At 39.6% G+C, this 14,663-nt stretch overlaps 1 protein-coding gene across 1 annotated transcript in view; it reads left to right on the forward strand.

Moving 5' to 3' along the window:
• LOC129765584 (sodium channel protein Nach-like) overlaps window positions 1-14,663 on the forward strand; it is a 36,931-nt gene that overhangs the window by 10,531 nt on the left and 11,737 nt on the right. The window contains exons 2-5 of the mRNA XM_055765993.1: window positions 2,390-3,096; window positions 3,158-3,226; window positions 3,291-3,391; window positions 3,461-3,522. Of these exons, the coding sequence (XP_055621968.1) occupies window positions 2,391-3,096; window positions 3,158-3,226; window positions 3,291-3,391; window positions 3,461-3,522 (938 nt within the window). The 5' untranslated portion in view covers window position 2,390. The remainder of the gene's footprint in view (window positions 1-2,389; window positions 3,097-3,157; window positions 3,227-3,290; window positions 3,392-3,460; window positions 3,523-14,663) is intronic.

Below are 14,663 nucleotides of genomic sequence, written 5' to 3' on the forward strand. Positions count from 1 at the left end.
TGTCGAAACGTGTTGCTATTAGAAATCATGTCACGGAAAAACTTAGAAAAACTTAGAGCATTTGATGAGAGGAGGGGAATGATTTCAGAAGTGGATAATTGAGACGCAAATATGCTTTTTTCGCACTGAAATGCATATAAACCATCGAAAAAAACTAAATGGACGATAACTTCGTCAAATATGCTTCTTTTCATACACCGCACAAAAAATAATCGCACATAAAAAACCGCACAAAAACAGGTTTTACTGTATAGAAAAAAAAATTAAAGCTGTATATAATTGAGTTTAAAATAGTCTATAATCGAATCATATATTATCTAGTCTCACCTGTACTGAGAAAACTGAAGAGAACAAGGGTATATATTAATGTGCGATAAAACGTATGTAAAGGTCGACTTCAGACAAACAAGTTAGAAAATTTCCGCTCGGGGCAGCATCCCGGCGATGTTTCTCGCGTGAAGTATACCGGAATTCATTAATGACTCTATGAAAGGGGATTTTTTTTTATTGAAATATTAATGATGGATTGAATTTCTTTCACAAGTACTGAACGCGAATTCTCAGAGAAAGCAGTCACACATCGTAAATCATCTGAAAACTAAATATTTTTTATTTCATTATTCTGCAACTGTGATTACAGTGATTAACAGGGACACGGAGCTCAACGTGTTAACAGAGCATAGAGATTTATAGAGAAATAGTGTAACATGACTCTGTTACGCCCTAGCTGCCCGCATGGACTCTGTGGTTCCTCTCAGGGTCGGCTCAATCACAGCCTATCTAGGTTAACCCGTTATAAAAGAGGTTATAAAAAGGGAAACACACGTGTCTCTATTGTTTACGACGGCAATTTATTATATTTTTTTATCCTAACCTTCCTATTTCCCTAGTTCCCTACTCTTTTTGTTTCACACGTTACTCACGGTGTTTGTGTATTATAGTGTCTGGGCCCGCTGCTGAATCCTTGCTCTGCTGTGGTACGGTTCCGGTCCGGAACATTATTCCGGTCACGATCCGCTGCTTCACTGGAGTATAATCTCAGTTCTTCTGGGTGGGTTCAGTGTGCTAGTGCACCTGCTCGTCCGATTTCCGCTCCTTGCCTGGTGTACAGGAGACGAGAAGTTGGAACCGGACTCGTGGAAAGCACAGGTCCTCACTATCTGCTGCTCAACCGATAGCAAAGCGATACAATTTTCGCTACAGAACTTCCTCCGTAAACGGGGACTTTTGTGCGGTTGGAACGGGAAGGAACGAGTGTTTCTGAGTACGTTCTGTCCGGTAGTTCAAGCTTAAGTGCCCCTCGAGCATGGCGGAACTCTGTCAAACCCGCCAAGAAATATTCGGGTCTGGTTACACCGACTATGGTACACTTTTGCCAACTGTTGCGATGTGGTTTGTGGCGTGTAGTGTTGTGTTGGCTGAACATAAATTCTAGTTTGTGTTATGATAACCCTGTGCCGTCATTTTAATCTAGATAGCTTATATAATTTTTTTTTATAATCCTTTAAGATTTTATTTATTTTAGGTATATGTTTGTTTTTTAATATCCTAGCTAGCTTCGTTTTTTGAATACTGGTGTGTTTGCCTTTGTTATTATATTCACTATTTGCCGTGGGAGGAGACAGAGCCTCGAACAATCCGAGCGGACAAGGTGACTTGTCACAATAGGATGACTTATACATTCCTAAATGAAGATGATTTAGATTCATCAAGAATTCTTTGCTTGATGTACTCGAAATTGACTGCATTTTGAGCACAACTGATGAAATTGTTGAACGGTTATTATAAATTCATAAACGTATGTAAAATCCATGTTTGTTTTCAAATACATGTTGCTCCGTTCCTTAGTTTATATGCTGATATATGATGATGATGATGAGATGATGAGAAACGAGAAGTATACCAAAGATTATATCGTAAAGATAAATGATACTCATTGACTCTGAATCATCCTCAAAATTCTCCCAACCCAAATACTTTCAGATTTTGTTCATCAGAGAACTTATTGTTTTCACCATCTTCGTACCATTTCTTCTAAGTACGCAATCGAACTAACAGAACATTAGGCCTTACGACTTCCGTCATATTTAGTTCTTAGGTATGATATTTTATGGCTTATTCTGAATCTAGTTCGAGTTGACGGTAGATCACATTTAATAAGATAAATCTCCATATCTCTAAGATGTTCAACAATCTTCCTAATACCCTGCATAATTGTAATGTAATGTATAATTGTACAATAAAATGTTGATTTGTAGTTTCAAAGACGTATGAGGGTAAGGTGTGAAGTTTTTAACACTATTAAAAATAAATTTTCTGTTACTTTTTCAAAAGGAAACATGATGAAAAAAAAACACAAAAAAAACCAACAGTTAATTTCGATTTTCAGAATGAACACCGGTTTATCGCGTCAGGAAGCTACCAAGCTGCTGGTAGCGATGGCATCCTTGGTAAACTTCGAACCAACCAATGCCACATTTGAGGAACAGGAGAAGGTATTTGGTCTGCTCGGCTACACGCCAGCTAAAATGTTGCTCGAACTGAGCCAACCTTGTGGTTCGCTGATCAAGTACTGTTACTGGCTGGAAGCGGAAGTGTCCTGTGCCAAGCACTTTCAGATAACGAAAACCCACGAAGGATTTTGTTGCTCGTTCAATGCGGATCAAGCAATGCATGTGGATTACAAGGTGAACTCACGATCCACCGGATCCGCAAACATTCGGCTCTCAGGCGCTAGTAAATACGTGGGTCTATCGGTGATGATTGACATCCAACCGGAAAACTATATGGGGCCGATCAAATCCTACTACGGGGCGGATGTCTACGTTCATAGCGCGAAGGATTTTCCTGGCGTATCGGATTTTGAAGGCACTGTTCAACCTGGCTGGGATGTGGATCTAGGTGTGACTCCGATCCCGATTGACAGCAGTGCTTCGCTGCAGCAGGTCCCTCTAATGCAAAGAAGATGTTACATGGAAAATGAAGGCAAACTGCAGTCGAGTAAGTCGTTCAGTTTGAACCTCTGCATGTCTGAGTGCAGGCTGAGGACCGTTATCAAAATGTGCGGTTGTGTGCCATTCTACTACGCAGATTTTAGTATGTTTATAAAGAGTGCATAAATGTAACATTTACTAATTAATTTGAACAATTTTCGCAGATATTGTGGAGGCAGAGGGTGTTCCCATGTGCACTATCAAGAGTGTAAATTGCCTGAGACACTACAGAAGTATGCGTTAATTGCTTCTTTTATCATTAATTTCACGCTTCATTGTTATTTTTTGCAATTCTAGAATACTTCTTCAGTTTGAAACCGCCACGAAGATATTCGAATGAAGATCTCAGCTTCGACCATGGCATGGATTGCGACTGTATGCCATCGTGTACATTTCTGGTGAATAAGCGTCCGTCGCTTGATGAAACGACCATTTTCTTTAATTCTACGCCGTTCGAATCATTTCAGGACTACAACGTGCAGAGAATATCTAGCAAGAGACAGAACGGCATGTTCGTATCATCGTACTTGTAAGTGTTTTTTTTTTCATACGTTTTTATGATTAGTGTTTAATACAAAGTTTATTATCCTTTCGTAAATACCTTCAATTTCTGCGACACTGCACTGCGAGAATTTTCGTCCATGAATCACTAAACACTTGAACACTTACAAAACAACTAGGAATGTTATTTTTATCGGGATACTTATTTGCTGTAGTGATAGTATATTTAAGTCACTTTTATTGAAAGGACGTGCGTCACAATCACACACACAAGGCGGCATCGGTGGATATAAACATTCAAACGTCGTTTTTTCCCGAGACATACGTTTAGCCGCAGGGCATAAAAATCGAGTTTTCGCATAATCACAAAGCCTTTATCTGTGTAAAATACTTGGTAATGTTCAATTTACAAGTTAAATATTAGATGTACAACGTAAGAATTTATTTATTTACCATCTTTGGTCACAGACCACACAGACTATTTAGACATTCTTAATTCTATCTTTAAAAACTAGTCTACTTATGTTGAAATCAAAAATATCGTGCACATCGTTAAAAAGCCTACAGCATCTATCTAGCGGATTGTTATATCCGTATGTAGTACGGTGCCCTTGAACTCTGAGAAAGGAAGTGCTTCGGAGTTGGCGGTTCGGAACGTGAATATTAATATTTTGCAGTATGCTGCCGCAGTCGATGTTGTTGCTTAGTACGTCGTAGATGAACAGCCTTTGCAGAAAACTACGCCGGCTCGACAGAGTTTGGAGTCCGATGAGCGCGCATCGATGTTCGTAAGGCGGTAGATTGTCGGGATTTGTCCATGGGAGCCGCCGTAATGCACTTCTTATAAAACGTTTCTGGATTTTTTCGATACGTGTTACGTGCACACTGTGATACGGGGCCCAGATCTGCACTCCATACTCTAATACGCTGCGAACCAGAGAACAGTACAGTGACTTCATGGCATGTACGTCGTCAAATTGCGCTGTATTTCTTCTCAGGAAGCCAAGCATGGAGTTTGCTTTAGTGACTGTCATCGATATGTGCTCGTTGAATCTCAATTTCCTGTCTAAAAGTAGCCCAAGGTCCTTGATAGAGCATACTCTCACAAGCGGTGACTCATTCATCGAATATTCGAACGTGACCGGTGTTCGACTTCGGCTGAAGGTGATGATTTTGCATTTGGCTGGGTTTGCCAACATTCCGTTCATCTTACACCACGATGACAAGCGTTCAATATCAGCTTGCAGAGCCAGGCAATCAACCGTCGTCTTGATAATGCGGTAGAGTTTTAGGTCATCTGCATACAAGAGCTTGCAGCAGCTTAGGTGGTCGCATACATCGTTTAAAAAAAGTATAAAGATGAGAGGACCAAGGTGACTACCCTGAGGAACCCCGGACGGTAGTTGAAACGCATTCGATGTGGCATCGTGAACCTTCACGAAGAAGTTGGTCAGATTAGTGATTTACGTAGAATTTAAAGGAATGGCGAAAGGTATTCTATTGACGGAAAAGGGGCGGGAAATAATAAAGATATTCAGTGAACAAAAGCTTTCTAATCGCTCGATCTTAACAAAAATTGGTCTATCTGGTACGAAATTTCTTTTAATAGTGCCAGCTATATGGAATATAACGACCAACAAATGGGAACACCAAAGTTACTTTGCGTCTGAAAGGTCGAATAAGACACGAAGCAACCAGGAACGATGTCCTGCTCATACATTAAGGCAGAATCGGTTGTTCCAGTAACGAAGAGGCATAGTGCGCGCATCTTGAATGAGTCACCAAACATCATGTGGAAGAAACCTCAAGGGAAGCCGAAACTGACCGTCACCCATAAGCAGAACCATCTCATTTTTGTAATAATTATGTTTTATATTTTATTCACTGTATCATTCACACCCTATTTGTTTACCTTGTCACACACACACATACATGCATTATCGTAGGGACACCTTTGTAAAGCTAGAAAGACTGCGTCAGTTGAGCTTAAGATATCACCACGAGAAGAGTGATTCTAATGTGTGTAACAAAATAAATATTCAAATCACCTAAAAATTGAAGAACTATTACATGGTGTCAGAAGTGGGATACGAATGTCTCACTAGTGTATTGAGAGGATATTGAAATCCCCGGGATAAAAGAAACAGCGAGAAATATTCGCACGCGTTTGTGTTTAAGATGGCGTCTGGATTCGACATGCGTTTGCCTCAGCCACTGGACACAGCGAACCTCGCGAAAGAATGGCCCCGCTGGAAGCAAGCGTTCGCCATCTACCTGAGGGCGAACAACAAAATGGGTGAAAGTGAAGCAAATAAAATTGCGATGTTTTTATGGCTGGTTGGTCCGCGTGGAGTAGAAATTTATAATACTCTATATCCAAATGACGGAAACGTTGAGGACATGTTCGGACAGGATGAACCTGGTGGTGGTGCTGTTGATGGAGGTGATTTTGGCATTTGATAATCATTGCTTGCCCCAGAAGAATGTAGCAATGGAAGCCTACAAATTCAACTTGGTGATGCAAAAAGAGAAGCAATCTTTTGGTGACTTTGAGACAGAACTTCGTACGCAGGTGCAATATTGTGATTTCAAGTGCTCCGGTTGTCAAATGTCATATTCTGATCGGATGATTCGGGACAGAATCATTATTGGCGTGCAGAACAAAAAGCTGCAGTTGAAATTGCTCGATGGAAAGGATGATTCACTGACGAAGGTTACTGAAGTTTGCAAAATTTTCGAAGCGGCATCAGAAAACAGGCAGCTACTTGATCGAAAAGCCGGAGCACTCGAAGTGAAGTTGGTGGAGCAGAAACAACCAGAAACACAAGCCGTAGTAGATTCGATCACTCGCAAAACGTGCTACAATTGTGGAAAGTTATATCATCGTAATCATCGTCATCTGTGTGCGGCATCGAAAGCCGTATGTCATACTTGTGTAGAAATTGGGCATTTTAAAGCTTGTTGCCATAAAAAGAAGGACGATTATCGCAACCGGGTCAACCAGGCGACCCCATCCGGAGGAAGGACTAACCAGGTCAATCAGGCGACCACATTAGGTGAAAACGAAAATAGGGTCAACAAGGCGACCCCATCAGGCGGCCGGAAAAATATAATACAATCGATTAATTGGACTGACGCAGGTAAGATAAATGAGGTCGATAATGCATGTAGTGTGAAATATGATTCCATTATCGGATCTTACAGAGTAAGCTCTAACCTAAAAGATAGCAGCCAGATACAAAGATGGAAAAAACTTTATCATATTAGGAGTCTGCCCGTTGAATTTAAATTGGATACTGGTTCAGATGTGAATTGCGTTCCCTTAAGTACTTTTAAGAAAATCGGTGGTTCCATCCGAAGTTTCAATGAAGGACCTGTGTTAGATTATAGTTGTAATAGAATAAACATCCATGGTACCGCAAAATTAACTTGCCTCGATCCTACAACAAAAGTTTCTCAATCGGCCCAGTTCTTGATTGTTGATGATGGATTTGAACCCCTTCTTGGACTATCAACTTGTAGTGAATTTGGCTTGATTAAAAGGTTATGTAATGTTGAAAAGAATACTGATATTCCGAGCAATAAGCATGAGTTTGTTAACCGTTTCCGTGAACTATTCGAGGGTCTTGGTGAGTTCCCTGGAATGAATTCTATTATTCTGAAACCAAATTCGATTCCAACGTTGCATTATAAAAAACGAATTCCTTTGGCTCTCCATGACCGGGTTAAGAATGAATTGAATCATATGGTTGAACAGAACGTGATATCTGCAGTTGATTATCCCACTGACTGGGTAAGTAATATGCAGGTAGTTGAGAAACCCAACGGTAAATTGCGCATTTGTTTGGATCCAAAGCCGCTGAATATGTGTATTAAAAGAGAACATTATTTGATACCTACGCAAGAAGACCTCTTTAGCCGTTTATCAGGAAAACGAATGTTTACCGTACTGGACCTAAGTAGCGGATTCTGGCAGATGAAACTGGATGAGCAAAGTTCAAATTTGACAACCTTTATGACACCGTTCGGTCGTTTCCGTTGGAACAGGGTACCGTTTGGCTTAAATAGTGCTCCATAGATGTTCCAACGACGAATGGTGCAAATTTTTGGAGATATATCAGGTGTTGAAATTTATTTTGACGATTTGGCGATTGCGGGAGTTGATGAAGAAGATCATGACCTCATTTTATCTCAAGTTGTTTCAAGAGCCCTGGAGAATAATGTGAAGTTCAATGCCGACAAGTTACAATATCGACAAAGCCGAGTGAAATTTATGGGACATACTATAGGCGAAGGTAAAATATGCCCTTTAGATAAAGACGTTCGAGCTGTAACGCAAATGCCCAAACCAAATAATGTGACTGATGTTTCCAGACTTCTTGGTTTGTTGAAGTACTTAGCAAAATTTATTCCAAATTTGTCTAAGCGCACCGCGCATCTACGTCATCTTACTCACAATGGCGTGGAATGGAATTGGACGAATTGCCATGATGAAGAGTTCACTGATCTCTGTGAGTCGTTGGGAAAGGCACCTGTCCTTGCAATTTTCGATCCCACAAAACCCTGTAAGGTGCAAACTGACAGTTCGAAAGATGGTTTAGGGTGTGTGCTAATGCAAGAAAATGGTCCCGTCGCGTTCGCATCTTGTACGTTGACTCAAAGTGAGCAGAAATGGGCTCAAATAGAGAAGGAGCTACTCGCGGTTGTATTTGCCTGTTCACGATTTCATAACTTCTTATACGGAAGAGAATTTGTTGTTGAATCCGACCACAAGCCGCTTGAAAGTCTCATAAAGCGTGACATAGACGATGTTACACCACGATTACAGCGAATGTTTTTGAGGTTGTTGAAGTATCCAGGTTTATCGCTAGTATATCTACCAGGAAAAACAGGAAGTGGGTTATATCTATGGTATAACCGCAAGGGAGAACGTAGGACTATCGTTGATTTAGAGATCATTTGTTTGAAGTTGAATCAAAATCCATTCTGAATGAATGAATAAATGAATATTTGGGGGACTTCGAAAACGTGAGCGTTACGTTGGAGGCACAAGGTTTTATGCATCCAATATAGGATACGAAAAACCTTGTTCTGAAGAATAATCTTCAGAAGCTTTCCTGCTAACTGCACTTGATTGACAAATCACAAAACCAAATGTATCATATGGATATTTTATGGATAGAAAACATTAAAAAAATATTTTATTGATAGAAAACATTAAAACTCTTTCGCTTGAATGTAATTTTCAATTCCAAGGGGAACTGGCAGATTATTTTCCAGCAACGATTAGATATTTCCAGATTTTCCTCGATACTGGAAGCCCACCAGTGGTTAATGCTAACTCGATAATCATATGTTAATAGCACTTGATTGAAAAATATTTGGTCACAGTGTTACATGCATAGAAAACATCAAAATAAACTCTTTCACATGAATGTAATTTTAAGTTCCCAGAGGAACTGGCAGATTATTTTCAGTAACGATTAGATATTTCCTCATTTTCCTCGATACTGGAAGCCCACCAGTGGTTAATGCTAACTCGATAATCATATGTTAATAGCACTTGATTGAAACATATTTGGTCACAGTGTTACATGGATAGAAAACATTCAAATAAACTCTTTCGCGTGAATGTATTTTCAAATTTCCAGAGGAACTGGCAGATTATTTTCCAGCAATGATTAGATCTTTCCGGAACTATCTCGATGCTGAATGGCATCCAAACGGAAAGAATTCCGCACGTGTATGTGTCGATCCTTCGCCGTCCACCACCTTCAGCACGTTAGGCAATGATGTTGTCTTGTCGATGTCCTCACGAAAAATGAATGCGTCTCAGTATGCTTAAGTATGCTTTTTGTGTGTGATTGAATCGAGAGAAGGTGTGGTTTACGATGGCAATTTGGAAGGCAAACTGGAGGGGAATGAACTTCCGCGCGTGTATGTGTGTGTGTAGCGATGTCTTCCCGGAGAACCGTTTGTGGCATCACTCTCCTCCTGATGGATTCCCTTCTGGCCTAAGGTGCACAGACAGGCTCTTGGTGACACCGTTCATCCGCGCTTTCATGATAAACGGAGAGCTTCACCATAACAGCGACAACATGCTCCAATCGCTGTTCAATTAGAACTGAGTGGATTTCCGAGCGGCGCTCGCTTATATACCGATTGGTGATTTCAATAGCCTGTTTCGAGAACAATTTTAAGGCTATTGAAACAAGTTTTTGGATCAAAAAGTAACAAGTATATAACGCGTAGACATTTTATCTTTCGAATGAAGTGTTTATCATACCATTTCGTTCAGTTGTTCTGGAACTATTAACGCTCAAAATCTCGGTCTCCGGCGTAACGCTTTCGGTTCCGAAACTTTGATTTTACACCCCGGTATAGAAATGAAAGACGTAGTCCTACGTCAAAAGTATGCTGGTAGCAGACTGCTTGTCACGTGCTGCTTTGAAAACAACGGATGAAAGTGATTCACAAATTGAAGGAATAGTACACAGTTTGACTAAACGTGCGTGCATGTCCGGAGAGAACTATAATCGGTATGTCGAGACTCTCAATAGGGATGAACGGTATATGCGTATTGTGAAGTATGTACAATGTGGATGGCCTTCGTATCACGCTTTAGATGATCTCAGTCAGCTCTTTTACAAATATCGCCATGAATTGCACTATGAAAACGGCCTTCTATTCAAGAATCATAGACTGATCATCCCAACTGAGTTGCAAAACCTTATTTCAAAATGGCTTCATGCACCACATCTTGGTATCGAGAAAACGCTAGCCAGGGCTAGAATGCAGTTTTTCTGGCCATGTATGACAAATGATTTGAAGGAAATAGTGGAAAGCTGCATCATTTGTGAGCAATTTAAGCGAAGTTATCAAAAGGAACCTCTTCTTCAAGAATCCTATGACTATCCATTCCACAAAGTTTCCACAGATATATTCGAGTATGGTGGACATGACTGGCTGGTGATAGTTGACGCTTTCTCGGGTTGGATTTGTTGTGATAAATTACAAGATAAAACGATGAAAAGCGTATGTAAGCTATTTGATAAATATTTTAACTGCTACGGCTATCCAACAGAAATACGCAGTGATAACGTGCCATTCAATTCTTTGGAATGTGATAGATATGCCAACAGAAATAACATATCTCTTCAGTTCTCGAGCCCTCGTTATCCACAGAGTAACGGTCTGGCTGAAAAAGCCGTTGTAATTGCTAAGAACATCCTGAAGAGATGTTACGAAGCATGTGATCTCGAAGAATACCAATATCGCATTCTTGAATATAACACTACTCCAGTAGCCAATATGCAAATGTCACCCAGTCAGCTGTTTTTCGGACGTCAGGTTAAAACACGCATGCCAATTGATGAATCTCTGTTACTTAGATCGGATGTTGATAATCCGTTAATTCGTTGGAAACATGAGCGAAAACGCGAAACACAGAAGAAATACTACGACAGAAATGCGAAGCCTTTACCCTCACTTACCGAAGGACAAAAGGTCATGTTTCGAAAGAACTCTAGAGATTGGCGCTATGGTATTGTAATTCGTAAAGTCAACAGTCGATCATATGTTGTCAAAGATAGCTTTGGAAATCACTTTCGACGCAACCGTCGATTTTTGTCACCTACTACCAACAGCGAAGCTCATCCGGAAGAGTTGCTACTCGATGAAAACATCTCTCAAAATACCGTTGATCCTCAGTATGCAAGAGTTGAAAATTCTCCAACTGAAGTTGCCATCCAGATGCCCGAAAGCAACAATTATCCTCTGCAACATGATGACTGCAGTGTTTCAGATGAGTCAAACTTTCTTGGGTTCAATGACTCTGAATCTGATACTGATTCATTCCACTCATTCCATAGTCAATCGAATTCCCCTCAAGTAACTAGCAGCGGAAGAGTAGTTGTTCCACCGAATCGTTATGGTCAATGGCAGTGCTAAATTACAGATTGTGCTAACTATATCTTGATCAATTTAAAAAAAAAATGCGTGTAATAATTATGTTTTATATTTTATTCACTGTATCATTCACACCCTATTTGTTTACCTTGTCACACACACATACATGCATTATCGTAAGATATTCATGTTCATGTTCCCCTATTCCTTTTTTTTTCGGCGAACATGGTAGTTTGTATGCCTATAGTGCTGAATTCAAAGTGTTTTTTGACGTAGGACTACGTCTTTCATTTCTATACCGGGGTGTAAAATCAAAGTTTCGAAAACGAAAGCGTTACGCCGGAGACCGAGATTTTGAGTGTTAATAGCTCCTAAACAACTGAACGAAATGGTATGATAAACACTTCATTCGAAAGATAAAATGTCTACGCGTTCTATACTTGTTACTTTCTGATCAAAAAACTTGTTTCAATAGTCTTAAATTTGCTTTCAAAATAGGCTATTGAAATCACCAATCGGTATATAAGCGAGCGCCGCTCGGAAATCCACTCAGTTCTAATTGAACAGCGATTGGAGCATGTTGTCGCTGTTGTGGTGAAGCTCTTCATTTATCATGAAAGCACGGATGAACGGTGTCACCAAGAGCCTGTTTGTGCACCTTAGGCCAGAAGGGAATCCATCAGGAGGAGAGTGATGCTACAAACGGTTCCCCGGGAAGATCTCGAAGCAGCCGCTACACACACACACATACACGCACGGAATTCTTTCCGTTTGGATCGAGAAAGATCCGGAAAATAATCTGCCAGTTCCTCTAGGAATTTAAAAATACATTCATGTGAAAGAGTTTATTTGAATGTTTTCTATCCATGTAACACTGCGACCAAATATGTTTCAATCAAGTGCTATTAACAGGTGGTTATCGAGTTAGCATTAACCACTGGTGGGCTTCCAGTATCGAGGAAAATGTGGAATATCTAATCGTTACTGAAAATAATCTGCCAGTTCCTCTGGGAATTTAAAATTACATTCATATGAAAGAGTTTATTTTAATGTTTTCTATCCATGTAACACTGTGACCAAATACATTAGGTTTTGTGATTTTTCAATCAATCGCAATCAACAGGATAGCTTCTGAAGATTATTCTTCCCCATCAGTAGGATATTTCCGTATCCAATATTGGATGCATAAAACCTTGTGCCTCCAACGTAACGCTCTCGTTTTCGAAGTTCTCCAAATATTCATTCATTCAGAATTAATTCAGATTCAACTTCATACAAATGATCTCTAAATCAACGATAGTCCTACGTCACCCTTGCGGTTATACCATAGATATAACCCACTTCCTGTTTTGTGTGTGGAATTCACGGCTGAAATTGCTGAAAAATTGTGCAACAGACGGCGAATTTGAATAATTATCAGATAAGTACAAGTTGCTTGCATGTTGATAATTATTCTGTGTATATTTGGGTGATTTTGCGTCACGGCTCTACGGCTGGCTATCGCTCAGGATAGCAACCGTAGCTGCTTGTGTTGTGTTTTGTGTATTGTTGTATTGTTTTTTTTTTCATCCGCTTTAGCCATTGCTGCCGCACGGGGCCTACTCGAGATGAGCGAGTGTAAGGCGTGTGACGGCAAAATAATGATTAGCGATGATCCTGTCGCTTGTGTAGGTAAGTGCGGTGTTCGATTCCATCGGCGCTGTACTTCACTTACAAAGGCAACAGCGAAACTGATTGCAGATAATGCGAATATTCAGTTTGTATGTGACGAATGTTTGTCGAACCAGAAATGTGGCGTGCGAGATGATGGTTTAGATGTTGTGGGATTGCAAAGAGAGATGGAAAAGGTCTCGCTTTCTCTCACTAGCATTCAAGAAAACATCATCGAGCAAATAAACATTGCGATTGAGAAAGAAAGGGATAAGCTTGTTAAATCTTTCGACGAGCTTTTCAAAGAGAAGCTTGCAAGCTTGGAAACCAGTGTTGCCAAAAAGTTTGAAAATATAAAAAGTTTATTCTCTGAAAAAAATTATGTAGATAGGGACACAGCTGTTATGAACAGGAAGCGACATGTTAGTCCAAGCACAATTAGTGCCAATTTGGACACACCGAGTAAAAAAATTATGTTGATGAATAACAATAATGATTTGATGCAAAAAGGTAATTTGAAAGAAAAGGTGATGCTGAATAATAATAGCAAGAACATTGTAAGTTATGCGAATGTCGTTGCTCGTAAGGCTCGTCCGGTGATTGTGGTGAAACCAGTTGAGTCTAATAAAAAGAGTGAAGAAACAAGAAAAATTTTAAAAACTAAATTAGATCCCAAAATACACAAAATAGCCAATTTCAAGAACGGGAAAGATGGCTCGATTATTGTTGAATGTGCGGAAGGGGATAATGTAGAAAATGTAAAACAAAGAATTGAAAGCAATCTTGGAGAGAGGTTTAATACGTTTATACCAAAACCGATCAAACCAAAATTGAAAATTATTGGGATGAGCGATCAATATTCCTCTGAGGTTTTTATCGATTATTTAAAAAGTCAGAATGATAACATTTCTATCACTGATGTTAAAGTTGTTGCGAAGTATGAAAATCCACGCTTGAAATATAATAAATATAACACGATTATTGAAGTTGATCATGACACTTATGGCCACCTGATGACTGCTGGTAAAGTAAGTGTTGGGTGGGATAAATGTAATGTGATTGAAGCCTTTAATGTTTTGCGATGTTTCAAATGTGGAGAATTTGGACATAAGAGCACCGACTGCAAAAAAGAACAAACATGTTCAAGATGTAATGGAAAACATAAAACATCTGAGTGTTCATCAACAGAATGGAAATGTATAAATTGCTTGAAAGTTAAAAAGGAACAAAAAATGAATTTGGATGAAAATCATCCAACTTATAGTACACAGTGTCCTGTGTATCGGAGATTGCTGGAGAAGCAAAAAAGCAACATTTTTCAAACTAAATAGCAATTTCGGAAAACTACATGTGAATGTAAGTTGGCAATAATCTATTTGAATATAGCTGGGCTTTGTACAAATTACGCAGAAATGCGATTACTTGTAGAAAACGTGCGTCCTCAGATGGTTTTTCTTTCTGAAACTCACATAGTTCATGAAGAATCATTTGACCAGTACAACATACCGGGTTACAAAGTTGTTTTTTGTTTGTCGCACTCTAAACACACAGGAGGTGTTGCAATTTATGCAAAAGAATCAGTTAATTTCAACATTCGGTTAAACGAAGCTG

The sequence above is a fragment of the Toxorhynchites rutilus genome, chromosome 2 (assembly GCF_029784135.1).
Source record: "Toxorhynchites rutilus septentrionalis strain SRP chromosome 2, ASM2978413v1, whole genome shotgun sequence".
Classification (NCBI taxonomy): Eukaryota; Metazoa; Arthropoda; class Insecta; order Diptera; family Culicidae; genus Toxorhynchites; species Toxorhynchites rutilus.